The following is a 26,710-nucleotide window of genomic DNA, read 5'->3' on the forward strand; positions in this document are numbered from 1 at the left end:
ACGGCTCCAGCAGGACCAAGGAGCCCCCCAAATGCTGGGGCACCACCGGGCAGGGGGGAGCTGGGAGCAGGCAGAGCCCCCTCCACTCCCTGCTCATGGCTCAGGCACGGGCTGCCCACCCCCAGAGCCACGCTCAGCTCCTGAGACACCCCTAACACCTTGGTGACCCCACAACCTCTGTGCCGAGGTGCTGTAGCCCAGGCAGGGCCAGCAGGGCAGCACAAGCATGTCTGGCCCTTGCGGTGGGAGCAACAATCCCCAGGCAGTCCCCATCCCCCCGTGCTGCCTGCTTTCTTCCTTCCACGGCTGCAGAAAATTCCTGGATTTTACCCCAAGATGCCCCCTCTGAGTGCGAGAACTCCTCCTCGGCCCGCTCCCATAGCAACTGTTCCCTAGCTACCCAGCCGCACTTGCTATTCTCATCCCTGTGCAGCTGTGTGTGGCCCCCCCGCGCTGCGCATGAGGCTGCCGAAGCTGCCGCCGGCCCTGGACCCCAAATCCACCCTGCGCCCACCCCATCTTTGCACGCTGCCCCCTGGCAACCGTCCTGACCCTAACCCTGCTCACACCGTGTCCCCTCGCAGCACGATCCCCCTATGAGGGGCTGCCCCTGGGCTAAGGGGACACTGGTCCATGCTGGCACAAGGTCCCTCTGCAAAGTTCTCCCCGAAGCAGTGATGCTCAGCACCCAGAGGGGAGCAGGATTCTGCCCTCGGCCCCCCAGCACACTTTTGACAGCTCTGGAGCTGCCCAGGAGGGGCTGTGCCAAGGGCAGAGCAGAGGGACACGCACCCCAGGGGACATAGCAGACAGGAGCACCCTGATGGCATGAGGCTCCGGACTAGTCATGACTCCAACAGAAGCTACCAAGGGCCACCCGCTCTTCCTGGGGCTCAGGATCAGCTCCTACCCTGGAGGGAAGCCCCGGCCTTTCCCTGGAGGACAGGAGCACCAGCAGAGCCCACGGTAACCCAGGAATGGGGGTCCTGCTGCTCTTTTCCTTGCAGCCACCAATCCTACACAGCCCAGAGCAGGCCCCCATGACCCGACAGCAACACAAGGCACAGCGAATCTTATGCTTAACAAAAGATTAAAAATTTAAATACTCTCCAACTTTAGTGCAAGGCAAGCAAACGATACCACAGGTCCAAGTAGGTGCTCAGCCCCGCCGGGGGGCCTGGCTCAGAATGGGCACGAGGCAGCAGCACACACGCACGTGTGTGCACACATACACACACACAGAAGAGACGAGTTATTGCTCGGGACACAGCTGGGATGAGTGTGCACAAGAAGGGACAGGACACGTAGAACAGAGAGGTGAGCTCAGCCCCAGGGACACGCAGGGCTCTGTCCCTTCCACTCCCGTCCTGCCCTCAGGCACAGGAGCTGTGCTGGCTCCCCAGGAACTCTGAGGATGCACAGGGAGCGGGTATGGGCAGTGGGCTGCTCCCAGCCCCTCTCGCTCGTGGGTCACAGCTCCCAGCATGACCCCAAGAGGGAACATCCCTTTACAATGACTTTGCTCCCCAAGAGCAGGGTCCCTTATGTGCCTGCTCCTCCAGTACTGAGCTGGGCCTGGGAACCACGGCACTCCCAGCACACAGAGCTGGTCGAGAGCTGGTGGGACCATCCTGCACCGTGCTGGGGACCAGAGTGACTCTTTGGACCTGCAGCAGGTACCTCCTGAGCAGGTGCCGTGGGAGCAGCTGCGTGTATCCCGCTGTGCCACAGGCCGGAGAGATCAGCTCGCTGGAGCTGGCAGCGTGTGTGAGACGAGGCAGGAGGAAGTAGGCTCCGGCAGACAGGGAAGCAGGAACGAGGCAGTGATGCTCTGCTGCCGGGATGCAATGGTAGACGCTTTGGCACAATGGTTTCCTGTGCCTCGGGGCTGAGCAATGGACTCCGCTGGAGCCAGGGATGCCTCAGCACAGCCAGAAAGGTCCAGGAAAGATGCTTTAGACACCTCAAGGCACGGACGGCCTCTGCCCAGGACTCCCTGGTACAGTCACTCCTCCCATAGGAGGACATTTGTGCCTGTGACAGGGTGGGGGCAGTGCCAGCCCCCACCTACAGATTAAAAATTGACATGTGATATGTACAGACCGACATACATAAATATACACCAAACCTGCAGTGCCGCTTCGGCACTGTGGAATGTGTCAGCAGAGCTGCTCCAGCCTGGCCTTGGCCCATGGCGGTGCAATCCCCCACTCTCACCCTGGGGCTGGGAGGGGAGTGGCAGCCAGCGGGCAGCAGCAGCACAATCCCAAGTGGCAGATTCAGAAGTGTCCAGGTCCAGGCCTGTTCCAGGGATGAGGGCTTGGCCCAGGCCAGAGCACCTCGGCCTGAGCTGCGTGCTACTCCCAGCCCTGGAGCCATCCTCACAGTCTTCAAATAACAGACATGTAAAGCTGTAAACAGATTCACCTTCCAGGGCCGCTGCTACCTTTGTCCTTCAGGCTGGGCTGTTGTTCTGCTGGGCACCCAGAGAGGCAAGGGCGTCCCATGGGCTGGAGAACAAGCTGTGCTCTACAGTCGGGTGGGCTCTTCCTCACTGTCACTGCAGTTTCCACAACAGTCCTGAAGTCAGAAGGGCAAGGAAAGGGAGGAGGGAGAGAGGAGCACAGCAAGCAGAGGGTGAGCACAGTCACACAACCCAGCCTTACAGCTGCCCTCTGGCAGGAAAGGGCCGGGCCCCCCCAGAGCCTGCACGTGGGATTGCTACATGGAGGCAAGGGGATGACCCCCAGTCTGCAGGGAAATGGTCAAGCTGCTTCTAGGGATTCAGCTCCTGGAAGACAGACTGGTGAGCACACAGCTGACTAGCTCAGAAGCTGGGAAGAAGATGGGCTCCATGGACTACAGCCGCTCAGGGAGACAGCTCAGTGCCAGCACAGACGATCTGCCCCGCTCAGGGCTCAGCCGGCCACAAAAGCAGCTGAAGCCCTTTCTGCTGGAATGGGAAAGAGTCTGAGCACAGGGTAATACCAAACCCTCCATGGTTTCTTAACCCTTCTGTGTGTCCCAGACATCCAGAGAGAGGAGTGAAGGGAACTTCCCACAGCCCCCTGGGAGCAGAGCTCCCAGCAGCGGCAGTGCAGGGGCAGCTTTGGCTCAAGCTGAGGGCAAGGCCTCCCCCGCAAAGGCAGCGAGAGCATGGAAGCAGGATTAGTGGCTCAGGGGACAGTTAGAACAACAAGCAGCTTGTGCTCTGCTGGGGGAAGGGGTTAGGCATTGAAGGACAACACTCCTCTTTCCCAGATCTTGCCATGTCCGTGGGCCACCAGGTATTTCCCTGAGCAGAGCAGCCAGGAGAGACTGCTCATCTCTGGAAAGAAAAAACATGCGGGAAATCACAGCTCAACCCTTGCCACGGGAAGCTGCCCAACCTCTGGCAGGTCCTGCCTGCCTCTGGAAGGACTGGGTATCCCAGCCCAGAGCTGGCTCTGGCTAGGGCAGCCCACTGAACAGTGAAGCACAACTTGGAGCTCGTCAGGGAAGCAGGAGTCAGCACCAGGTGGCTGAGAGTGGGTACAGAGCCAACCACGCTCGAGGCCCACAGCTGCAAGCAGCTGTTGAGAGGCAGCAGCCCAGACTTTGCCAGTCCTGGAAAGAAGGCAAAGACTGTTCTGGGCAGAGGAGACAGGCAGGCAAGCAAGCCCACAGCAGCTGCAAGACATTTCCGTTCTCCTCATCCCTCGAAAGCACTGCTCTCTCTGCCTGCTCAAGGTCTGACAGAAATGCTCTGGGGAGCCCAAGAGTCTTTTCTTGAGGGATGGTATTATTCAAACAGAAAGGGAGTAGACTTGCTATTTTAGTGCCTTGAACAACATCCCTCTGCCTTTGTGACTGCAGCATGTTTAGTCAGGACACTCTATCCCATCCCCAGCACAGGGAGCAGCAGCCAGGCAAGGGCTGGCTCCCTGCAGCCTTGCATGGCTCCCTCCGAGAGCCCTGGGATCGCCACCCAGCACAGGGGGAAACTGCCTGCTGCCCCTCTAGTGCCCACCCCCCTGCCAAATCTGCCTGGCACAGGCAGGAGCAGGCTTGTTGCTGCTAGAGGACTTGTTGTGGAAGAAAGGCTGGGCAAACACTCTTACCTGTCTGCTGAATAAGCGCTGGAGTAACCCTTTTTTGGGTTGGGGAGAAGGCTGCCCTTTCCAGTCTAGGTCTGGGGGCACTGTGCCATCTGTGCTAAAAACATTCAGCTCCTTAAAACACTCTGTCTCGATCATCTGGAAGAGGACAAAGATGGCTGCAGCAACTGCCACACAAAGCCCATCACCGAGGGCCCAGTAGAGGGCAAGAGCAGCAAGGGCAGCACAAACCCTGCGGGACATTGCACTCTGCCACGGTAGGCAAAGACCTGTTCTACAAACCTACCTCATTCTGCCAAGGAATGGGCACGCTTCCTGTAGCAAACTTCTGGTAGAAGTCATTGTCTGTGGGCTCCAGCTCCACTCCTTTCACTGTGGAGAACTGCTCGATGTCCAGAACATCTTTGCAGTAGATGGCCTGGGGCTAAAAAGCACAAGGACTGCTCTAATGACAGGCTCCGTGGACAAGCCACCACCTCAAATAACCACAGCTTGTGGCCAAGCCTAGGGCCCATCTCCTTGCAGCCCAGTGCTTGCATGACCCCTATTCTGCCAGGCTTCAGAATCAAGAGGGAAGGGGACGGGCACCATCTCCTTAGTTAAGCCACCCCAGGGCTCCTGCTTCCTTTGACAGCACCAGTGACTGAAGAGGTCAGGACACAGAGAGGCACTTACATCTGGCTTGAAGGGGGGGTCTAGCATGCCTGCTTCCAACCTCTTGAAGTTAAGGTGCTTGAAGAGAGGGTGCTCCTTCACTTCCTTGGCCCCAGATCCTCGGCACCCCAAACGCTCCAGAGGGTCTTTGCAAAGAAGCTGCAACACAAAGGAAATCAGTGCCCCAGGCAGAGGGCACTTCACACAGGAGCAGCCCTGAGGTCAACCGGGCTCCTGCGATGTCTCTAGGGATGGCACAGGCTCAATGGGCAGCAGGGAAAGCGAGGAATTAAGACACGTTGGACGCTCTTGCAGTGCCTCATCAGAAACAAGGGAACCTGGCTGCCAGCAGCACCTCTATAAGGAGCTGCCTCGATGTTCCCCTGCTGCATGCAAAGAGGTGGTGGGAGCAAAGGGACAGGGATGTACACTCGTACCATGGTGCAGAGGGAGCGGGCGCAAGGTGAGAACTTCTCTGAGTACTCCTCCTGCACTTCCTTCACCAACCGCTCCACCTCCTCCCGCTTGATCTTCTTCTTGCGCTGCTGGAATGGGGACTGTCCCTCAATCATCTCATACACCAGGCAGCCCAGAGCCCACCAGTCTGGGCTGAACGTGTAGCGCTCGTTCTTCACCACCTCTGGAGCTACACAGTAACAGGAGGGGAAGGACATGTGAAGGCAGGGAGGACGTGTGTGCAGTCAGAGACCACTTTTTGATTAAACTAGGGACACTTACCCATGTATCCAACTGTCCCCACCCGGCCCTTGATTGTTTGGCCCTCCGGCACATGCACAGCTAGGCCCAAGTCAGAGATACGGATGTGACCTGCACAGAGGAGGAGGCAAGTTAACAGGACAAGGTCAAGGGGCCATATTTGAAGCTGCCAAGAACACAGAGCAACCCTGTTTCAAACAGGGGAAGAGAGAAGGACTCAGGCCCAGGGCTCCTCTTGGCCCTACACTCACCGTGGTCATCCAGCAATATGTTCTCTGGCTTCAGGTCCCTAGGAAGGAAGGGACTGGATTAGCAAGAAGCCTGTTGTCAAAGCAAAGGATATATGCAACTGTGACATCTCAAGAAGTCAGATAAACAAGAAAGGCATGCAATGCCCCTGCCTTGGGCTCACAGATAATCTTCCCCTCACCCCTGCCCTACAGTAAGTCCTACAAGCTCTCCCCTCCTGGGCAGAGAGACATGACAATTTTCAACCCTCCTCAAGGAAGCAGCTGCAGAACTTGCTACAGGACAGGCCATGCAAGAGAGAAGGGGCAGAGGCTTCTTCTGCTTGTCCTGCCCCAGGACAAGGCATAGGGTATGACCAAAGGGACTTTCCAGCCTCATGTTTAGCCATGCTATCCCTAACGCTGCACCACACAAGCCAATGAGTACAACCATGCCATCAGCTTGCTCTCCCTCCTGCCCAGCTCTCATTCTTGAGCATATCAGAGCAGCCTACCCTCCTTTGCTCTAGTGTCAATACTGCCCGGGGAGTTAAGCACCCAAGAGCCTGCCCCGAGGCGTTCACAGCACAATCACTCCCTGTTCTTGATGATTATTCACCAGGACAAGGAAGCCAAACTAAGCTCTCCCATCTCTCCCACGAGATCAGCTTTCTGTTCCCCATCCCCTCTCACCCAGCTCTGTGCTGCTTTCAAGCCTGAGCTTATTTCTTGAGCAAACAGACCCAGCTGGGCTAGTAAGAGCAGCAGGAACCCTCTTGCTTCTGCAACCCGTACAAGGTCTCCCAGCAGGGACCAGGCAGTGCGCACCTGTACACTATCCTCTCATGGTGCAAGTCCTCGAGGCCACAGCAGATCTCAGCAGCATAGAAAGCTGCTCGGGGCTCCTCAAAGCCAGCCTCTCCCATGTGGTAGATATGGAACTTGAGGTCCCCTCCATTCATGAGGGTCAGCACTAGGCAGAGAGCATCTTTAGTTTCATATGCATAGGCTAAGCTCACCTGCAATTCAGGGCAGAAAGGCTGTTAGAAGACACAGCTGGAAGAGGGAGGTGCCCACGCTCTGATGGGCGCTTTGCCACCCAAGCAGCCATTCACAGGGAGCAGGATCTGGCTTTTGCCAGCACAGGAGGCAAAGGGGGAATGTGCAAACCCAGGGAGGATGTGGAAGTGCCCAGCAGCCCCAGCACAACTCCTGAGACAGGGATGACACTATATCCCTGAGCCAGAACCGCTCCCCTCCGGGGACAGGTAACAGCAACCCCAAGGCAGTGTCTGAGGCCTCAGGCCGTCCACACCTCAGTGCAGCCAGGGAGAGAGCTCCCCACCACACAGCTCAGGGACATGCTTCTGCCCACTTGGCTATTTGGAGACAGCTCTTGCTGCTTTCTTGTGTCCCAGAGGTTAAGAAGGTCCTTGTGAGACCAGACAGGTGTTTGGGCCTCACTTTGGGGGCATTTACAGCATCTTGTGGGGGCAGTAGGAGGCCCTGCCAGACCCTAACCTTGTGAGGGATCTGCAGTTGCCAGAATCCTACCCCATGGGCAGGGCCTGCTCCTGCCTCTCCGTACTGTGTGAGGAGCACAGAGGTGCTGGGCCGGCTGGTTGGAGAAGGAATCAACCACCGCAGCAAAGTGAGAGCAACTCCTATGTACTTACTACAAACCTACTGTTCACTTTTTCCAGGATTTGTTTTTCATTCAGGGCCATGGCCTCTCCTTTCCGCTTTTTTATCCGTTTCTTCTCTAGCTTCTTGCAGGCATACATCTTCCCCGTGGCACGCACTTGGCAGGCACACACCTAGAAGGGAGAACAAGGCTCAGCAACCTCCCGCTACCTTGGAAGAGGCACGGGAAGGCAAAGATGTCCCTGTGGGCACGTCACGCTGAGGTTAGCAAGAAGTCCATTGTGCATGCAAGGACAAGGAGAACAGCAACATCTCCATGTGTCACATATGAGCAGCAGAGGGCTGCAAGTGCCCCTGTCACAATGGCTGGTGCCTGGGAAGACAAAAAGCTGCCCCAGAAGCAGAAGGAAACCTGACAGTGACAGCTTTCAGGAGTGCAGTTTCCCTCGCCAAGCCACCAGGAACAGACCCACAACATCTCCCACGCCTCCAGTGCCTGGCAGGAGGGGAGCACCTTTCCCTCCTTCCCCTCCAAGGGGAACTGACAGATCACACGATGCCCAGAGCACAGCGGTGCCTGGTACAGGGCCCCCACAGCCCACCCAGCCAGCGGCCCCTGCCTCCAGGTGCTGGAGCAGCTTGTGGCACCCCGACAGCCAACCCCGGTCTGCACCCACCAGCGGGCAATGGTGGCTGTTTGGTTCCCAGATACAGAGGAAATGCTGGTCACTCACCTCCCCAAAACCGCCCTTGCCCAGCACACGGTACTGGCGGAAAGTGTTTTTGGTCACTGGCTGCCTGTGAGGCAAAGGAAACTAGAGTGAGATGGGAGCAGGGAAAGAGCAGGAGCTGAAGCCCAGATCATCCCTATGCCCTGGTCTGACAGACAGTGGACCACCCCGAAACCTCTGCATGCGCAGATCTTGCTTCCCTGCGAGGCAAGCAAGGCTAGGGCAGCTGGTAAAGGCTGATGGTGCCAATAAAGGGCCCTGAAGTAAAGCGAGAGCAGACAAAGGTCAAGCCCTTGACCCCTTCTAGGTTCTAGCATGGGAAGGAACTCGAGGGGTCCCTCAGGTAGCCCGTGCCAGCAGGGTGCAAATCTCCCAGCAATGCTGCAGAGTGTTACCGTTCCAGCCATTTCCACTGCAGGAAGCGGTTGAAGTACAAGCTGTCGAGGTAGTCAGCAAAGGGAGCCACACTCAGGTAATCGTGGATAAGCCTAGGAGAGAGCAGAGCCAGCAAGGTTGCCGAAAGCTGATCACAGCCATGGAAAAGGCCGGTGGTCGAAGGAAAGAGGTGAGCAGGCCTGAGAGCCCTGTCATTTTGCCAGCCCCTCACCCAGCCCAGCACTGAACTGAATCACCCGTGCAACCCTGGCCCAGAAAGTCCACCCTCTGTGCTAAGTGTAATGCAAAAGGAAGGCGCGTTGGAGGTACTGCCGTGACAAGCACAGCACCCTGGGATGGGGCTGGCACTGCTAATTGTGGCCTCTCAGCACCAGCCTGGGCTGTGGGACAAAGGGGAATGATAGGACTCTTTGCAACTGCCCCTCTTGCTCACAGGGCAAATGCCCTCAAGGCTGTAATCAGCTGCAGAAAGTGCTAGCAATGATCTGCACCAGGCACTGAGTTGTTCAGTTTCAGACAAATATCCAGCACAAAAGACCACAGGGGATCCTGCTCGAGAGAGCTAACTGCCTTGGAGACCAGTGCCAGGGCTGCCCAGTAGAGTGAAGAGCCTTAGACATAGCGTCTAGACTGGAGACATGCATCAAGGAGAAGTGGATGGGCTCTTCCCCTTTCAGAGCTTGCCAAGAGAAGGCAGGGCCCAGCCCGGAGGCTCTGCATTCAGACGGTGACACTAGTTACCACACACAGAGCTAACGCTCCCCAGAAGACTGCAACAAACCCATTGCCACAGCCCTGAACTCAATTAGGCAACATGCTCCAGCTACTGTTCAGGGAGGGGTGGAAGCCGTACACTCAGTTTGTCTAACAGCTTCCGCTCTGCAGCCGGAGCCAGGATCTCAGCCACTGCTTCTGCGATGGGAACAGAAGTGACCTTGGATCCCTGCAGCAACAGCCAGCATAACCCAGCCACAACGGCCACATCTGCGGCCAGCAGGAGAGGACAGCTGGCACCAGGACTGCAACTGTCAGCTCCGCTCCATGAGTGCCTATGAGATCCAGGCACAAGACCAAGGACAGCATGGCCAGGTGCTGACGCTTGCTTGAAACGGGGTCTTCCCAAATAGCAACTCAGGTCCCTGGCAGACTGAGAGGAGTGACACAGATTTCTGCAGTAGCCTGTGGCTCCTGGAGACCGTGGGAGCTCCTTGCATTTGGTTTCCTGTAGCTGTGCCACACACCCCTAGCCCAAAACTCTCCAGGTCCTAGCCTTAGCACCAGCCCTTGCTCACCAGGAAGAAGAGACCATGAGGAACAAGGTGCAGCACCCACCCCTGACTGTGGCGTGACCTGAAGGAATGCCCCAGCCCTTCAACTTACTTAGTAGATTCCTTGAAGAGTTCCTTGGAAGGCTCCTGCTCCAGCCTCTCACAACAGGCAGCCACCAGCTGCGAGGGGACTTCTGGCACATGGTCCTCACTCTGGGGACAAAGGGATGGAGTCAGACATAAGGAGCAGTACATAAAGAGGCCGCTCACAGAAACACTGGACTGGTGCCCCAGCTGCTATAGGGCCAGTAGGAAAAGCAGTAATTGTCGCTTGCAAGGTGGTGAGATGGCTCTGAACTCCACCCTCACACTTGTGCCCAGCACGTTCACTGTGGCAGGACACAGGTAATGACACCTGCCAGCTTTCCAACTGCTCTACCATTGCAGGCAGCAAACACAACCAACCCTCTTACTCACATTTGGCTTCAAGTACTTTTCAATCAGCTGCTGCCCGCATTCCTTCCGCTTCTCATCTGGAGCCACTTCGTACCCTGCCTGCACAGAACAAACAGCGTGAGGAGCAGGTCCAGCCAGGAACTGAGCCTTGCTTCTGGGCAACATCTGCAAAGCAGCAACACCCTCTGCCCAAGGCTTCCCTGGAAAACCAGATCTCCAGCAAACAGCTCTGTAAGCAAAGGCGCAGCCCTGTCTTGGAGAAACTGCAGCTCACAGGTTTTTCCTTCAGTAACACCCTACGCGCCCAGAAGTTCCTGGCAACTGCCAGAGCACCCTGGGCAAATCGTACTGTGCCCGCAGTGCCAAGAACATCCCTGGCTCCCCCAGTGAAGCCCAAAGGGCTTTGCTCTTACCACGGCATCCAGGAACTTGACGCAGCATGACAGCTCAGGTCGTGTCTCACAGAACTGCCGAAAGAGCATGTGCCCGATAGGCTGTTTCTCGCACAGGCTGTGGTAGTCCCGCTCTGCAAGTGTGGAGAAGATCATTCACTGCTAACCCCTAAAAAGGAGCAGCCACAGCCCAACACCCCAGCCACAGGAGGGGCTTGCAACTCATCAGCTGGCTGCTCACAGGTCCCACCAGCCTAAGCCTTCCAGGAGAGTGAAATGCACCCAATGGAGACAAGATGCATGACTGAGCTTTTACGTTCCCCTGTGGAAGATCTTCCATGAAAGAGGTTTGACCTGCTGCTCTGTACAGCCTGCTCCTCTTGTTTCTACCAGAGGACCTTTGTGTCTCCTGCCTCCCTGGAGGCTCTCTTCTCAATCCTCTCCCCACAGGGGTCGACTGACTACTACAGACACAAACCTTTCCTTGGAAAATGAGGAACACATCAGTCTTATTTCAAGGCAGATCTTCCAGGCTAAAAGTTACTCTGATAACTCTTACAAATCACTCATATACTGAAAAGGCCCTGCTGGAAGCAGCAGCATCAACATAGGAGGCAACATTTCCACAAATGTCCTGTTAATGCTGCACACAGCCATTAGACCCTCTGACTCCACAGGACAACCACTCGCTTGTATGTCAACTCCTATTGCCCTCTGGAGCTCAGTTTCCCTGCCAGTTCCTCCTCTGAAGTCTGGCAGCCCAGGCACAAACCCCTTTGACTACCCAGAGCACTTCCAGTTCTCGGCTTTTTTTCCTCCCTTTCCACTCATAGTACATTGTCTGATCACGGGCCAGAACAGATTTCTGTTACAGCCATTGCCACCGAGGGCTGCACGCTGCCTGCACTGTAAATGTACAGCTCTTCACCAGCACACGGGGGATCTTCCAGCACTCCCTAGGGCTGGGTACTGCCGGCCTTCCCCTTCCCGCAAAGCAGTTTCTCCCGAGGAAGCTGTGGCTTCCTGAGGGTGCACAAGAGCACGGAGATGGCGAGGCTGTAGTGGGGGAGGAGGCCACCTCACCAGCTCCGCCGCACGGGCCGGTTTCTTTGTGTCTGCAGGGGAAGGAGTTCCCTCCAGCTGAAGATGAAAGTTGGCTGCTGGCAAGATCAGAAGCTTTTGGCTGCCCATGCCGCTTGCCCGGGCTCACACAAGGTTGCTCCCTGCAGTGAGGGCACACAAAGCGTAATTCTGCAGTGGGCAACCAGCCCACTGTGCCCATGGTCCTGCCAAGGCTCTGGAATAGGAAAGAAATGCCTTTCTAGCAGGTTGTGAGGTGAAAATAAAATAAAACCACTCTGGGCAAAGAGTGATCAAAGCATGAGGAACGGGGTCATCTTTCCCACGGGGAAAGCAAGCAAGGTGGCCAACACATGGGCTAGAAGCTTCTCACGTGCCTTCCCAAGGGGGAAGTGGGGACACCAGCAGTGACACACAGCTGCTGGGAGAGACTTGCCTCCCAAAGCTTCACAAAGCTACTGTCCTGGACAGTGAGACAGCAGAGAGAGACAGACCACCAGCACTCACCACCAGCAAACGGGCAGCACAACAAAGATGAAGTTCAGTGCTGGCAAACAGGTCATGACAACCTCAGGAAGGGCTGTTGCGGGCAGAAGATGGACATCAGCCGAGGGAAAGCTCTGCTGAGGGCACACAAGTGAAAGAAGCAGATCGGGGTTTTGACAACCAAGATGGGAACTGCAAGGAAAGCCCAGGTCAGAGGGTGTTCAGTGCTCAGATCTTGCTTCAGAGGCAGTTTTGCAGCAAAATCAAGGCAAGAGTCTCCATCTGACTATACTTGGCTGCAAAGCCAGCCTGAGAGGTGGTGCATGGTGTGTACAGCAGCGGGGAGGGTGGCGCACAGCGTGCATGGAGTGCTTTGGACTGTTGTGAGCTTGGAGGTTAGGTGTGGATGATGGAAGTAAAATTATTCCAAATGCTACAGTCCCCTGAGCCCTCAAACAGAGCCACTCCTCTTCCTGGGGCTGCCAGGACCTGGCAAACCTGGGCAGGGTAGAACTGGGAACTGGAGCTGCAGAAACCTCCCAAACCCACTTGGCCCAGTGAAACAGCCAGTGCTGTGCCACTCCAGCTGGCATCTGAATCTGGAGTGACAACTTAAACAAGCTCTCCCCTTCCCAGGAAGCAGGGCATTCCCATCCCCCGTGCCCCAAAACAATTTGATATGATCTCAGGACCAAGCCTGCTGCACAAACAACGTTAAAACCACGAAGGGTACAAAGTGCAGTATTAAAATGACAGGCCAAGCCCTGCCCAACTGTACAATTCTCATCCACACTGCACAGCAAGAACCCAGTTTTGCCTGATGAAAGTTGCTGTGTTGGTGTTAGAAACCGAGGTCTGCAGAGCAGGGCAGAATCCCAGCCAAGGAGCCCAGAGGATGTTAGCAGGACCTTTGCTATTTATGCAAAGCCACCCCAGAGCGATGGTTCAGAGCTCTGCAACACCGAGCAGGTCTGTCTGCACAGAGAAGGCGGTGTATCTCTAGTGAAGCTCATCAGTCTAGAAGGTGTGTGGGTACAACAACAGGCATTATCTGGCAAGCACCACAGAGCTGTGACTTACCCACCCATCGTTTCTTCCCTACACCCTGAGCTCCGAGTGATCCTGGCTGGGTTTTGGCCAACACATGCCCTGTCGTAGGTCCCTGACCCTTTCGGAGTCAACTGCCTTCACGTGTGTCCAGCTTTGGGTGCACAACACCCACACGTCCTCACCCACCAGCCCTGCTCCAGAGCGGGGCCGGGCGCTGTGCAGCTCCTGCCAGCCACCATGTCTCACCGAGGGTTTGTCGAAGATCCTCGCAGAGGCTGATGTGGGGGAACTGCAGCATCTGACGCCATTTCTTACTCTTGCCTTTCCGGTTTCCACCACCTCCTGCAGGGCATACAAAATTGGTACCATGAGTTATGAAGCAAGGATGTCCGATTACAGCCTAACCCTGCTGGGAGCCAAGAGAGGAGAAACTCTCTGTCCGTTTACACTAGCAAGCCCAGGCAAGGAAAACAAGACTGTAGTGGTACCACTGTCTCCTGGGCGGTGGAACAAAAGCTTTTGAGTCTCTGACTGCCAGAGGAAGCGGGCAGACCAACCACTCTGGCTGCTGAACCAAGTTCCAACAAAGAACACGAAGACTTTTCACCTGGTCATTTCAGTTAACTTGTATTTAAGAAGGGAGAATCAGGGCAGAGGCAAGAACACCTAAAGCCACAGGTTACTCCATGCCTGCACAAGAGTTCTTGGCTCCCAGGCCTGTCCTCAGAACCTCTGCATAGCTATTCACCTCTCCAGGCCAAGCCTTGCTCAGTGTGAAGCTCTTCCTGCTGTACTAACAATTTTCATGACACCTACTCACTCCAGACTTACTGCTTACTCCAGGGAGGGGCTCTCAGAGGGAGGACATGAAGCTAGGAGACAAGAATTCCTGCTCTAATCCTGGCTCCACAGACAACTCACTGCATCGCCTGGGGCTCACCACTTCAGGTTTCCCACCTGTGAAGTGGGGACACTCCCACACTTCTCCAGAGATAAGCCAGCTTCAGAAAAGTGAGATCCATGAACTAGATATTATTCCAACTTCAATTGCTGGAGTAGATGCCCAGTGCTGTAGAACAGGGTGGGAAAGCTTCTGGATACACCAAAAAATTTACATTATAGCAAGCACTAAGTACTGAAATACTCGCACGCCTGATTGCTGGGATCAGCCAGCCTCCAAGGACTGCCCTTCCCCTGCCCGGTGCCAACACACACAATTTCCCACCTCCCTTTGGAGATATATTAAACCGCCCTGATGAGCTGGGCCAAAGGCTCAACTTTCTCAAATTGGGGCGGGGGTGGGGGGCGTGTCACCATTTTTCAGCTCTTGAGAAACACTTTCATAATGCTTTCCTCCACTGTGAATGCAATTCAGCCCCTAATCCCAGACACAGTCCCCAGGCATCCAGCTCCTTGCACTGCAGGAGGCCTTGGTTGGCCAGGCAGGTGGGACAGGGGCATTGCAGCCAGCTTTCTGCAGGGCCAGCGCCAGGTCCAAGCCCCTGGCAGGCTGCAGGTCGCTGCACTGCATCTGCCCCACAGCAGCAGCTGGGTTGCACGATTGTACAAACTCAGGAAGGAAGTGACTCAAGAGTAAGCAGGGGTGGAAGAAACCAGCAGCAAAGACGCCTTCTTGTCAGCCACAGCTTGTGGCAACAAAAGGGATGGGACAACTAAGTAAGGGACAGGAGGATGAGCCATCCTCACCCCCATGAGTGCTCATGGAAAGGCGGAGTTGTGTCCCGCAGCGCCTGGAGGACCGGCAGCTTGCATTTCCTTGAGTTGTTTGCTTTCAGCACCCCTCTCATAAGGTTCTCCCCACCTTCCAGCACTGCAGCAAACATCCCAGCAAAGAACTTCTCTCCTGCACTCCTCTTGCAGGCCAGGAACCACCTGGCACACACACGGTGTAGCCAAATCTCCCACCCTACAGTGCTAGCATGCACCACAGCACCTTCACCAATGCCATCAACATCCCTGTCACACAGTGGGCTCAAGCGTGAAGTCAGACTGCCCATCGTTTGCTGAGGGAGAGCACTGGGAAGCACCGCAGCAGCTGCCCAACACCTCACTCTCCACCAGAAACCAAACTCTGCTTTGCCAAAGGCACAACAGGAGCCAACCTCCTGGTCACTCACTCCCTGGGAAGCTGGGCCTTGTGCCTTCAAGTCCCAAATGCCGCTGTTTGCTTTTGCCTGGCTTTGGTTCTGAAGGAAACCTTGCCATTATGAATCATATTGTCATGGTCCACTACAATCACCATGCCTGACATCTACATTAAGCCTGACTTCCAAGCAGCATAAAAATGTTTCTGCCTGTGTAAAGGTAATTGTATTGCTCATCACTCCCACAAATCCAATCATGAAAGCCCTCTAACTGGATTTCAGCGGCCCCTCAGGCTCCAAAATGGCTTGGCCTGGCTGACTGCACATCATGGGCCAGGAGGGACTGCACTTCCCCACCACTTTATGCGAATTAATGGACTCCTCGGTGCTTGGCTGCATCAGATCTTCTCTGTAAAGAACCAGGCTCCTGTGTGGCAGGCTTCCCAGCTCTCCTTTAGCCACCCTGAGGCTTCCCTGCTCTCCTTTAGCCACCCTGAGGCTTCCCTGCTCTCCTTCAGCCACCCTGAGGCTCCCCTGCCCTCCTTCAGCCACCCTGAGGCTTCCCTGCCCTCCTTCAGCCACCCTGAGGCTTCCCTGCTCTCCTTTAGCCACCCTGAGGCTTCCCTGCTCTCCTTCAGCCACCCTGAGGCTCCCCTGCCCTCCTTCAGCCACCCTGAGGCTTCCCGGCTCTCCTTCAGCCACCCCGAGGCTCCTCAGCACGGCTACTCGGCCCCTTCAGGGCAGCCCCAGCGCCGGGAGGCTGCACCGTCCCCCGAGGCTGGAATTGAGCCGTGACCCAGGGAGCAGCCGGAGGGCCGGGTCCCCGCAGCAAATTCCCCGGCGCCAAAGCAGCGCTGGGGTGGGGGCTGAGGGGATCGGGCCCTGGCTGGGCAGCAGCACCTCGCCAGCCTCGAACACCTCTCTCTTATCCTGCCCGCGAAGCCGTTTCGCCCCGTGCCAGGGGAGCAAAGGCTGCAAAGGAAGGGGCGGGGGCCGCAGGGTGGATTCCAGCCCCGGAGCAGCGCCCTCCCCGGGACAGCCCGGGTCCGGACACTGCCAGGACCCGCAGCCCCGAGCCTCCCTCCCTACTCACCCTCGCGGGCCTTGAGGAGGACGGTGTTGGCGACGATGTTCTCCAGCTCCATGGGCCCGGGCGGCGCCGCTCCCTCCGCTCGGCCCGCGCCGCTCCCCCCGCCGGCCCCGCCCCCCTGCGCACTCCCGGCCAATCCCCGCGCACGCTCCTCCCGCGCCGCGCTCCCATTGGCTCACCCGCCGCAAAGCCCCGCCCCCCTCCGGGCGGCCTTGCCCTCCCATTGGCCCTAGGGGGCGGGGCGTGAATGGAGAAGGTGGGGAAAAAGGCGCGTCATTCGGCTGCCATTGCCGGGAAGCGGCTGCGGGCGCTGATTGGGGGAGGAGGTGTCACTCAGGCGCGCTGCCGCCGCGCCGGGCTCTGATTGGTCGAGCGTTAAGAGCGGCCGGCCTCCCGCGGCAGATGATTGGGTGAGGAGCTGCCACTCCAACGCTCTCTGGGCTGTGATAGGCACGTCTCGCAGGGGCGGGGCCAGCGGCTCCTTATAAGGCGATGCTGGTGAAAGGAGTCCCCAGGGCTTAGGCTGGAGGGCCCTGAGCTTGGGAGGTGTTTCTGGGGCCCCTTCGCCCCTTCTGGGTTGTCCTGCACCTATCTTCAAAGCAGTTCATAGAATCACTAGGTTGGAAAAGACCTCGCAGATTATGGAGTGCAACCATTCCGACCTGCCACTAAACAATGCCCCTCAGCATCTCGTCTTTTAAATCCCTCCAGGGATGGTGACTCCACCACCTCCTTGGGCAGCCTGTTTCAGTGCCCGACGACCCTTTTTCTGTGAAAAATTTCTTCTTAATAGAAGTTCGGTGTTTAGGGGTGTCTCTCCCCTCATGGCAGCCTGGCCCCGTGTTTGTGGCAGCCTCTGTAAACTCTTCCAGGCAGCTGTGTGTCTGGTGTTGGTCAATCCCTGTCTCACGGGGTGGGTAACACAAGCTCCAGTGCTGCTCCTGTTCTCCCTGGTCACCGCTGTGGTGGAGGATTGGGGTTCCCTCGTTGCAATTTGGCCTCAGCCCTCAGCATTAGGGGGTGCTGCACCGCTCGCCTCATCCTGCTGACCCCGGTGGCTCCTTGTGGGTCGTTCAGTTAAACTTGAGTTCCTCTTGCTGCTCCTGAAGGCTTCTTCCCTATGATTTACTCTAAAAGCTCTTTTTTTACTGGTACCTCAATGAGCAGCAGCCTTACCTGAAGAATGGGAATCTCTCCTCCCCAGCAAAAAGCCATCTATGTCTCTGCAGAGCTGTGTCCTCCTCAGTCCTCTCCTGCTGCTCTGTCAGCCCTGCAGATGACCTGCCCAGCTCCAGGCTTCTTCGGGGTGCAAACCCCCTGCTTAACCCTCTTACCCATTAGCAAGTTGTGCCTGTGCTACTTTCTGCTCCATGGCTTTGGGGTGTGATGTTACCTCCGCTGTCCGACAGCTCCCACCTCTTGCTCTCTCCTGCAGGTGATGCCACTTGCCTTGTGTGTGGTGGCTGCTGTTGCTCAAGACACGGAAGAGCACATGGTGATGGGCAGGTGCCTCCACCAGCCTCTGTCAAGGGTAACCTGCTGGTGGGGACCAGCCTAGGGTCCCAAGCACTGCTCATCCAGCCTGTGCTAGTGAGCAGTAGGGAAGAGGTTCTTATCCCCAGGCTGTAGCGAAGCTGGTAATAACACAGATTGTTCCAAGTACTCATTTCCTCTGCAGTTGGTACCGACTGTGGGCCACCATGCCCCTCTGCATCTGCTGGAGATCAGGCATCACATTTTCTGGTTACAAACCTGCAGCAATGATAAGGAGGAGGCCACTTTGTCCTGCTGTATCTCACAGGTGATCTCCCATGTCACTCTGCCATAAGAGATGAGCTCATGCCGTGAGCTTTCTTCTTTTAGCACTGCTCTCTTTTAAAGGTGGCACATACTTATTTTGAGCTTCAAATGCAACCACTTTGCTTCCATGCATTTGCACGTTTAACCCTTAGGTTGCTAGTTTTGTTTTCATCCCAGCTGGTGTTTTGCAGCACCATTCCGACCACAGGCAAAAGTCACTGGGCACTGGGTGCTGCTGGAGCAGCACAAGTATCTGGAGGGGTTCCTGCTGTCCCCAACAGAGCCAGTGGCAGGCCAGGTGATGGAACAGGTGCTTTTGGTTTTTAGGTTTGTGGAGGACATGTGGCTGGAGAGGGAGAGGGCTCCAAACCCAAGCCTGTTATGGGAGTAATTCAAAAAAATCGTGAGCAATTGGCAAGGGTGAGGGAAAGAAAGCTTACCAATCAGGGCATCGTGGGCTCTGGGGTGCTGCCCATGGGGCTGGTGCCCCCCAGGGAGAGCTCTCCCAGATCCCCACCAGGCGCCCTTGTCTCCCTGGGTATTTTTAGAACCAAAGTGCTGTTTAATTGTGAAAAGGCGAAAGGCAGCAGCGGGAGGGGAAACCAGGCAGCAGTGATAGGGCAGCCTCCTTCCGGAGGCAATGCCAGCACAGCTCCAAACGCTGTGGCCAGGCACTGCTGGGGGGTCAGCGCTGGGCCCCCATCCTGGCGTGATCACCACAGGCAGCCTCCACTGGTCCGAGAGCTCATGCCATGAGCCTCTGTACATGGGGCCAGTTGGCATAAGAGATGGCCTGGGGATCCTCACCACTACGAGTAAGCCCATCCCTTCCAGTCCCCCCGACCTCACGGGGGCTGCTGAGAGCTGGCAGGGATCAGCGTTCCTTGGGCTCCAGCTCCCAGGCGCCGGCGGCTGTTTTTAGCTGAGTGAAAGTTTGATGTTTTGAGATTTTCTATTTTGAGTAGCAAAGCTAGAGAAGTGGAATGGCCCCTGACCCCCAGGGTGTTTGTGCGGAGCAGGGTGGAGAGCAGGGCAGGGTGAGCACGGGGTGGCTGCTGCCCTCAGGGGGATGTGGTTGTCCCCAGGTCTTTGCTCTGTGGTTGCCCTCGTGGCCCTTTGCACCTCAGGCTGTGCTGGAGCCTGTTCCCACATCACCCCATCTCCCACGCTCTCTCAAGGGAGGATGGCATTTCCAGCACCGGGACGTCATTCCTCTTTTACCTCCTGCAGCAAGATCCCAATGAAAGCCCTTGAGCAGGATGTGGGGCATCCCACCCCAGCCCTGCACCCCTCATCCCTTGCCATGGCGCGTACATAAGTGCCCCCACGGGGCCCCCACAGCTCGACACAGCTACAAACTGGTGGGCACGCAGAGGGGACAGCCCCAGCAGAGGCGCAGAGGGCTTGGACTGCTGCAGTGGCACAGCCAGCTCAGCCCAGCATCAGCGATGCTGCCACATGGGGGTTTTGTCCCCCGCATGAGAGGATGCTGGAGGTCATGGGTGTACAAAGGAGCTGGGGTTTGCCTGGCATTGGGGAGGGCTGGTGCTCACTGGAGCTGCTGTGGCAAGTTGTCACCTGCAGTGGGTCACCCATGATTAAAGGTGGTATGGCCCAAGTGACAGTGAGTGCTGGCAATGGGTGCTGCTTGCTGGGCTTCTAGGAGGCAGATGCTAGTGCCAGGTGCAGGCTTTGGCCTCATTTTATTCAACTTCACTTTCCAAAAGTACCTGGAGATGCACACGGGCAGAGCAGTCCGGCGTCACGGCGGGGCGCTAGGTGCGGTGCCAGCGGGGGACGGCGAGGAGCCGGCGGAAGGCGGCACGGAAGTCCCGATTGAAGAGGGTGTAGATGAGAGGGTTGAGGCTGCTGTTGCAGTAGCCGATCCAGAAGAAGAAACTGAAGAGAGGTTTGGAGACATGGCAGCCCTCCCCACAGATGGCCCCTAGGCTGTAGGTGAAGAAGAAGGGGAACCAGCACAGCACGAAGGCCCCCATCACCACGGCCAGCACGACAGTGAAGCGTCTCTCTCGCGCTCGCACCAGGCGCTGCCGGCACAGTGAGACGCTCTGGTGCTGGCTCCGTCGCCGCCGGCTCGGCATCGCGACCCCCGGGCCCTTCTTGCCGGTGGCGTGTGGAGCGTGGGTGGCGAGCAGGGCTGCTGTCCGCCGGGCCGTCAGCTGGTAGATGCGGCAGTAGACGGCGACCATGATGAGGCAAGGGGCGAAGAAGGAGGCGGCGCAGGAGGCCAGCACGTACCAGGTCTCCTGGCTCAGCTGGCATTCCTGGCCCCTCGGCTGGACCCACAGAAGCGGTGGCAGCGCCACCACGGCTGCTGCCACCCACACCGCCCCGATCATCCCCTTCACGCGCCCGGGGCTGCGGCGCAGGTTGAGCCGGGCTGCCCGGGTGACAGCCCAGTAGCGGTCGAGGCTGATGGCACAGAGGTGCCCGATGGAGGCTGTGCAGAGCAGCACGTCCAGCGCCAGGTACAGGCTGCACCACAGGCCACCGAAATACCAGTAGCCCATCACCTCGTTGGCCAGCGAGAAGGGCAGGACCAGGACGGCCACCAGGATGTCTGCTGATGCCAGGGACACGAGGAAGAGGTTCTGCGGAGCCTGCAGGGCCCGGCTGGTGGAGACGGCCGCCACCACCAGCACGTTGCCCACCACTGTGGCCAGCAGGATGGCCAAGGCGGCCAGTAGGATGAGCCCCATGGCCAAAGGTGAGTGTGGAGCGCTGCTGGTGCCGCTGCTGTTACCGGAGGTGTTGGGGTGGGCGCTGGCTGGCTCCATGCTGGCTCAGCCCCGCAGGTGGACAAAGCCCCATGGGGCTGCCTCCCACCACACGCACGCGGCTCACCGACCCCGCTGCAACTGGTGCTGCAGCCCTGGCATTGCTGAGTCCCCAAAGGGGCGTCCCAGCCACCGCTGCTTCCGTACTGACCCAGTCCGGTGGCAAGGCGGAGGTTGTCCTGGCCCAGTGGTCATCCGCTCAGGCACACAGGGCAGCGGCAGCGCTGGGAACCCTGTAGTGGCTCCCACATCAGCCCTGCTGGCTCTGCTGGTCCCAGCCTGGGAGGAGGGCGGGCGGGAAGGAGGGAGGGAGGGACGGGCTGATATTACTGGCAGGAGCCCAAGCATCTGTGGGCAGTGGGAGAAGTGGTTATTGCCAACATTTAAAGGGCTCCTGCCAGGGTCACCATGGTGGGTGAGCTTCTGCCATGGGCTTTGGGGTACCCAGCAGGCTGGGGAAGTTGCCTGACTGTGCTGAGCTGGCATCTCACAGAGACCCAGCCTGTCCTCATGCTGTGCCCTGCTCACCAGTGCAGCGACCCACTGCCATGGCACATAGCCATGCAGCACCGACTCTGCTGGCTCAGCCCTCCAGGGATGAGGCAGGTGGAAGAAGATGCTGCTTACAAGTCGCAGTGTTTATCTGCAGCATCGTCAGCGTGTGCCCCCATGGCACAGTGTGCTTTGTGCGTCCTCAGCACTTGTACAGGGCCAAGCTGGGCAGGGGTGGTGTATGGACACTGGGGCAGATGGTGAGCACCTGGCACCTCAGGAGTTCCAGCAGGGTTTGCAGAGGCTGGAGCCTCTGTGAAAAGACACACACCTCAGGAGTGGGTGCTTGGCATTTATTAGACACCAGCTGAGCAGGAACGGTGGAAACAAAGTGGCTGTGGGAGCATTGACCTGGGTGTCCAGTGTTGGCTAGAGCCGGGTGGCCCCATGCAGGGGTAGGCGAGGAGAGCCCACCCGGACAGCTGGGCCAGGTACCTCCTCAGGGTAGGAGAGGGCGAAGTTGTCCAGCCCCAGCCTGGCCTTGTCACAGGGAGCTCCCTCGTGCTCCTCCCAGCCCGTGGGGCTGCGACAGCGGTCAGTGCAGCAGAGGGTGGCCCGGGTGATGAGCTGGTCGAGGGGCTGCAGCGAGTGCATCCAGGCGGGGAGGAAGTCCCAGTTCTGCAGCCATTTGGGCAGGCGGCCAGGGCTGCGCGCCTGCAGCGCATTCACCAGCCCCACAAAGAAGAGAAGGCCGAGGAAGGGTGCCCCCACCCCTACCAGCACCCGCCAGCCCGCCATGGAGATGCCAAAGATGAGGGAGGGCAGCAGGAGGAAGCAGACGATGAGGTACAGCACGGCAAACCAGCGGTACTTGGCTGTGCGCTCACCCAGCGCCTTGGCCATGCGGATGGGCAGACGGGTGAAGGGCAGCGGGTACCACAGCAGGATGCCAGAGATGTTGAAGAAGAAGTGGCAGAGGGCGATCTGCAGGGACGGCGTCCCCATCAGGCTGGACGTGTGAGCTTCTCCCAGCCCCTGCCTTGCCCAGTGCTCCCGACCAGCCTGGCTGTGGCCCTGGGCTACCCATACCTGGAAGGAACTAGCCAGCTTGTCCCCTGGGCTGGCCAGGGCAGCCAGGATCGCGGTGGTGGTGGTGCCAATGTTGGAGCCCAGGGTGAGCGGGTAGGCGCGCTCGATGCTGATCACCCCCAAGCCTGAGGGAGAGGCACCATGTCGCATCCCGTTGCACCTCTTCAGCACTGTCCCCACACTCTCCCCTTAGGAGCACCTTTGGCACAGCTCCTCCTGCCCCTCCAGCACCTGCAGGTCATTGTCAGGGGGACCAGCACGTGGCAGGGGACCAGGCATGGCCAGGACTCACCGATCAGGGGTGTGATGGCCGAGGTGAAGACAGAGCTGCTCTGGACCACGAAGGTCATCCCAGCGCCCACCACCATGGCGAAGTAGCCGGTGAGCCAGCTGAGTGGGTGTGGAAGGTCTGCCACGGCATGGGCATGGACACATGAGCTGGGAGCAGCCCAGAGCTCCTACGTGGTGCTGGGGAGGGGGCTGTGAGGCCAGGCTGTGGGTATGGGGTCAAGCTGTGGGTACGGGGCCAGCCTCGTGGCTGGGATGGCTGGGGAAAGAGGATGTGGAGTGGGGATCAAGGGCAAGCACAGGGGATGGGAGTCAGCCAGGGATGCATCTGAGGGTGGCAGGTGGGGATGGCGATAAGGAGAGGGATGGGGTCAGGCAGGGTCCCATCCCGCTCACGTAATGTCAGTTCCCATCCCACTCACCGGTGTTGATGACCTTCTGGATGGCTTTGGCCACTTGCCCCTTGAGCAGGGAGTTGAGGAGCTTAACCAGGAGGATGAGGCAAGTGCAGAGCACGACGAGGGACCCAGCCAGCAGCACCAGCCCCACGGCCAGGTCCGGCAGCGGTGTGTCAGTGAAGAGGTGCTCGCCTACCCCACAGCATGGCTGGGCAAGGGGCTGGGGCTGGCCCAGCCCCACTCACAAACCTACACCCTCACACAGCCCCACATCTGGGACCCGGCCCCAGCATCTCCCATCCCTGCCCCACATCATGCCTCCAGCCCCATGCCCATCACCCCTGCATCCCACATACAGGTCCCCAGCCCCACCTGCGCCTCCTCTGCTCTGCTCAGCCCCTCACACCCACTCACACTTCTGCCGAGTGACGTTGTGGAGGCTCTCGATGCCCTTGGTGTTGCATTGGCCGGGGGCTGTACAGTTCGGGGTGAGCCCAAGCCCCACAGCAGATGTCTGCAGGGAGAGGTTGGGCTGCAGCTGGCTCCACTGTGTCCTCAGCCAGCTCCTGCCCAACACCCGTCCTCTGTGGGATCCTTTGGTGGCCTCCGCAAGGCCATGGGCACCTCACCTGTGGGGGTGCGGGGCCACACCAGGTGCGGATGAGGCTCCGGTTGCGCAGGCTCTCATCCCCCGTTGCGATGCCAGTAATCACGGACTTGTCCAGCTGCAACAATACACACGTTGGAGAGCTCTTGGGGGCTGACAGCACCTCTGGCTTAGGGACAGTTTTACTGGGATGGGGACATCACTGCAAGGCTGGGGACACCTGGACACAACCACCATCAAAGGGACACCAGCATTGGGGAATCACCACCAGCATAAGGGACACAAATGCTGGAGGATCACCACTAGCCTTGGGACACCACGGCTGAGGAGACCTGGATGATGAGCTTGGTGAAGGGCTCCATGATGATCTTCAGCAGGTCAGGGGCATCCTTCCCACTGCGGATGTTGAACGTGGCCACGACCAGATGGGTGACATGGTGCAGGTACCCGCTCACCACCTCCAGTGGCAGCAGGACCAGCACTGACAGCCAGTTGAAGCAGTCGTGCACTGTGGCGCCAGCGAAGGCCCTGCACGGAGGAGTCTGTCAGCGTGATATGGCCTCTGGGAAGCAGCCCCCAGCCCCCCACTAAGTCCCTTTTGGGGGAATTTTGAGCCCCCGACCAGCTCTCACCGTTTGAACTCACTGCGGTCACCAGCCTGCATGAGGGCCACAATGGTGTTGGTGACAGAGGTGCCAATGTTGGAGCCCATGATGATGGGGATGGCAGAGCGCACCTCAAGCACTGGGGACAGAGACTCCCGCTAGTCCCAAATGGTCACGCTCAGGATGACCCCATCCAGCCACCCTATCTCCCAGCCTCAGGTCTTGGGGAGGCCCACGGGCACACTCACGCCCTGAGGAGACCATGCTGACAATGATGGAGGTGGAGGTGGATGAACTCTGCACCAGCACGGTCACCAGGATGCCCACCACCAGCCCAGCCACCGGGTTGGAGAGGATGGCATTGTCCTTGAAGATGTCCCCGGCCACTTTGCCTGCAAGAGATTGCGAGCAGCAGGGTGCTGGCCCGGTGGGTGACACATGCCCAGGTGTCCCTGCCACCCTACCTCCAGCCAGCTGGAAGGCAGAGCTGAGCACATCCAGGGAGCACACAAAGAGGTACAGGAACCCAAACATCAGGGGCACCTTGAGAAGGGAGACACAGATGGACTGGACTCTGGCCCAGCACCCCAGCTCTGCACAAGACAAGAGAGAGTGTTAAATGCCAGCTGCAGCATGGCCCCAGCTCCCTGGGCTCCCACAGCCCCGTGCCATCCTCCCATGTGCCCTGGCAGGATGGAGCTTCTGTCCCTGGTTGTGTCACCGCTCCCTGGATCCTCTCCATGTCCTCCCACTTTGTGTCGACCTCCCATTGCCCCTCAATTCTGCCTGTGTCAGCCCTGGGGGTCTGGCTGGGGTGCCAGCACAAGGACTGGCACCGTGGGGCCGTGGGCAAGAGTTGCTGCCAGTCCCAGGGAAAAAGCTGAGGCTCTCCTGGCACCCCATAGTCCTGGCACCCCAAGCCCCCCATGGGCGTCTCTGGGGACCTCCCCAACCCGGGTGCTGTGTGCCCACCACCCATCGGTCTCACCTGGCTTTTGCAGCTCATCCAAGCCCAGCCGAGGCCCCTGCCAAGGCAGCGCATCCAGCTCGTACCGCTCCCTGCGCTCGCCCAGGCGCCCCGGTGAGCCGGGGCAGGGGAAGCCATGGTCAGGGCAAGGCACCGCGCTGACAGTGAAGGGGCAGGCGTGGGCGCCCGGCAGCCGGTGCAGAGCTGGGGAGATGGGGTACCGGCATTAGAGCCTTATCCTTGGGGTGCCCCCCCTGCAGAGGGGAGCCAGGCACTGCCTGACCCAGGCTCTGGCCAGAAGCGGAGCTGAGCCCAGTGGAGTGAGGAAGAGGAGGAGGAGAGCTGGGGGCACCTACCCTGGGGGCTAGGGCAGTAGGCGAATTGGGGCCCATGCACCACCCTTGCTCCCCGCACCGGGCAGCGGGGCAGGGCCGGGCTCTCCCTCCGGTAGGGCAGCATCGCTCCTGCTGAGGCTGAGCAGAGGTGGCCGCGTTCACCACAGTGGAGCCACAGCTGTTCTGTGCCGACCACCACCGGGTTTCATAGAATCATAGAATCACCAGGTTGGAAAAGACCGACCAGATCATCGAGTCCAACCATTCCTATCAAACACTAAACCATGCCCCTTAGCACCTCGTCCACCCATCCATTAAACCCCTCCAGGGAAGGTGACTCAACCCCCTCCCTGGGCAGCCTCTGCCAGTGCATATTAACCCTTTCAGTGAAAAATTTTTTCCTAATGATCAGCCTAAACCTCCCCTGGCGGAGCTTGAGGCCATTCCCTCTCGTCCTGTCCCCTGTCACTTGGGAGAAGAGGCCAGCACCCTCCTCTCTACAACCTCCTTTCAGGTAGTTGTAGAGAGCAATGAGGTCTCCCCTCAGCCTCCTCTTCTCCAGGCTAAACAACCCCAGCTAAATCCCTGCAGTGCTGGCACCGCCAAAGAGGACCATCCCATCACCTAGTGGTCCTCTGGGGTGCCAGCTGATGCTGTGACATCTCAGCGAGGTCTTGCAAGGGCAGGCAGGAGCCATGAGGAGGGGATCCCTCCCATCCAGGGCCCTGCTCACCTGGGGACGGCCAGGCACTCAGGGCAGTGCCATGTCCACATGCCACATCCACATGTCCCTCCAGCGAAGTGGCCTGCAGGGCACCGTGGCCCTTTATACGCATGCCAAGAGCAAAGTCTAAGGAGCTCGGTGTTGCCCCTCGCCTCCGCTCGCTGCTCACCTCCTCCCCAGAAATTCCTACAGTTAATAGGTAACCCCGCTGCAT

At 58.4% G+C, this 26,710-nt stretch overlaps 3 protein-coding genes across 5 annotated transcripts; all 3 read right to left on the reverse strand.

The window, feature by feature from the left end:
• Positions 1–1,073: 1,073 nt before the first annotated feature.
• GRK6 (G protein-coupled receptor kinase 6) lies at positions 1,074–16,493 on the reverse strand. 3 transcript variants are annotated; one of them, XM_069868904.1, is made up of 16 exons: positions 16,397–16,493; positions 13,445–13,540; positions 10,604–10,716; positions 10,212–10,289; positions 9,847–9,947; positions 8,466–8,558; positions 8,074–8,137; positions 7,383–7,512; positions 6,524–6,668; positions 5,720–5,757; positions 5,490–5,579; positions 5,189–5,397; positions 4,773–4,910; positions 4,384–4,521; positions 4,101–4,235; positions 1,074–2,580 (listed from the first exon to the last, which is right to left on the reverse strand). In XM_069868904.1, the coding sequence occupies exons 1-16, from the start codon at positions 16,446–16,448 to the stop codon at positions 2,530–2,532; spliced, it is 1,671 nt and encodes a 556-aa protein (XP_069725005.1). In that variant the 5' UTR covers positions 16,449–16,493; the 3' UTR covers positions 1,074–2,529. The 3 variants fall into 3 exon arrangements, with proteins under 3 accessions (XP_069725005.1, XP_069725003.1, XP_069725004.1); XM_069868902.1 differs by having other exon boundaries at positions 6,524–6,714; positions 7,372–7,512; XM_069868903.1 differs by having other exon boundaries at positions 1,074–3,328; positions 6,524–6,714; positions 7,372–7,512.
• A 3,475-nt stretch (positions 16,494–19,968) lies between these two features.
• LOC138726970 (alpha-2Db adrenergic receptor-like) lies at positions 19,969–21,478 on the reverse strand. Its single transcript, XM_069869086.1, has one exon. It carries the CDS (start codon positions 20,989–20,991, stop codon positions 19,969–19,971), a length of 1,023 nt encoding a protein of 340 aa, XP_069725187.1. The 5' UTR covers positions 20,992–21,478.
• A 332-nt stretch (positions 21,479–21,810) lies between these two features.
• On the reverse strand, positions 21,811–26,710 carry SLC34A1 (solute carrier family 34 member 1). The gene is made up of 13 exons (XM_069868905.1): positions 26,506–26,710; positions 25,794–25,910; positions 25,459–25,641; positions 24,935–25,063; positions 24,719–24,862; positions 24,498–24,609; positions 24,198–24,393; positions 23,888–23,983; positions 23,673–23,772; positions 23,283–23,450; positions 22,865–22,981; positions 22,573–22,697; positions 21,811–22,467 (listed from the first exon to the last, which is right to left on the reverse strand). Exons 1-13 carry the CDS (start codon positions 26,708–26,710, stop codon positions 21,913–21,915), a joined length of 2,247 nt encoding a protein of 748 aa, XP_069725006.1. The 3' UTR covers positions 21,811–21,912.

This window comes from Phaenicophaeus curvirostris, chromosome 15 (assembly GCF_032191515.1).
Source record: "Phaenicophaeus curvirostris isolate KB17595 chromosome 15, BPBGC_Pcur_1.0, whole genome shotgun sequence".
Classification (NCBI taxonomy): domain Eukaryota; kingdom Metazoa; phylum Chordata; class Aves; order Cuculiformes; family Cuculidae; genus Phaenicophaeus; species Phaenicophaeus curvirostris.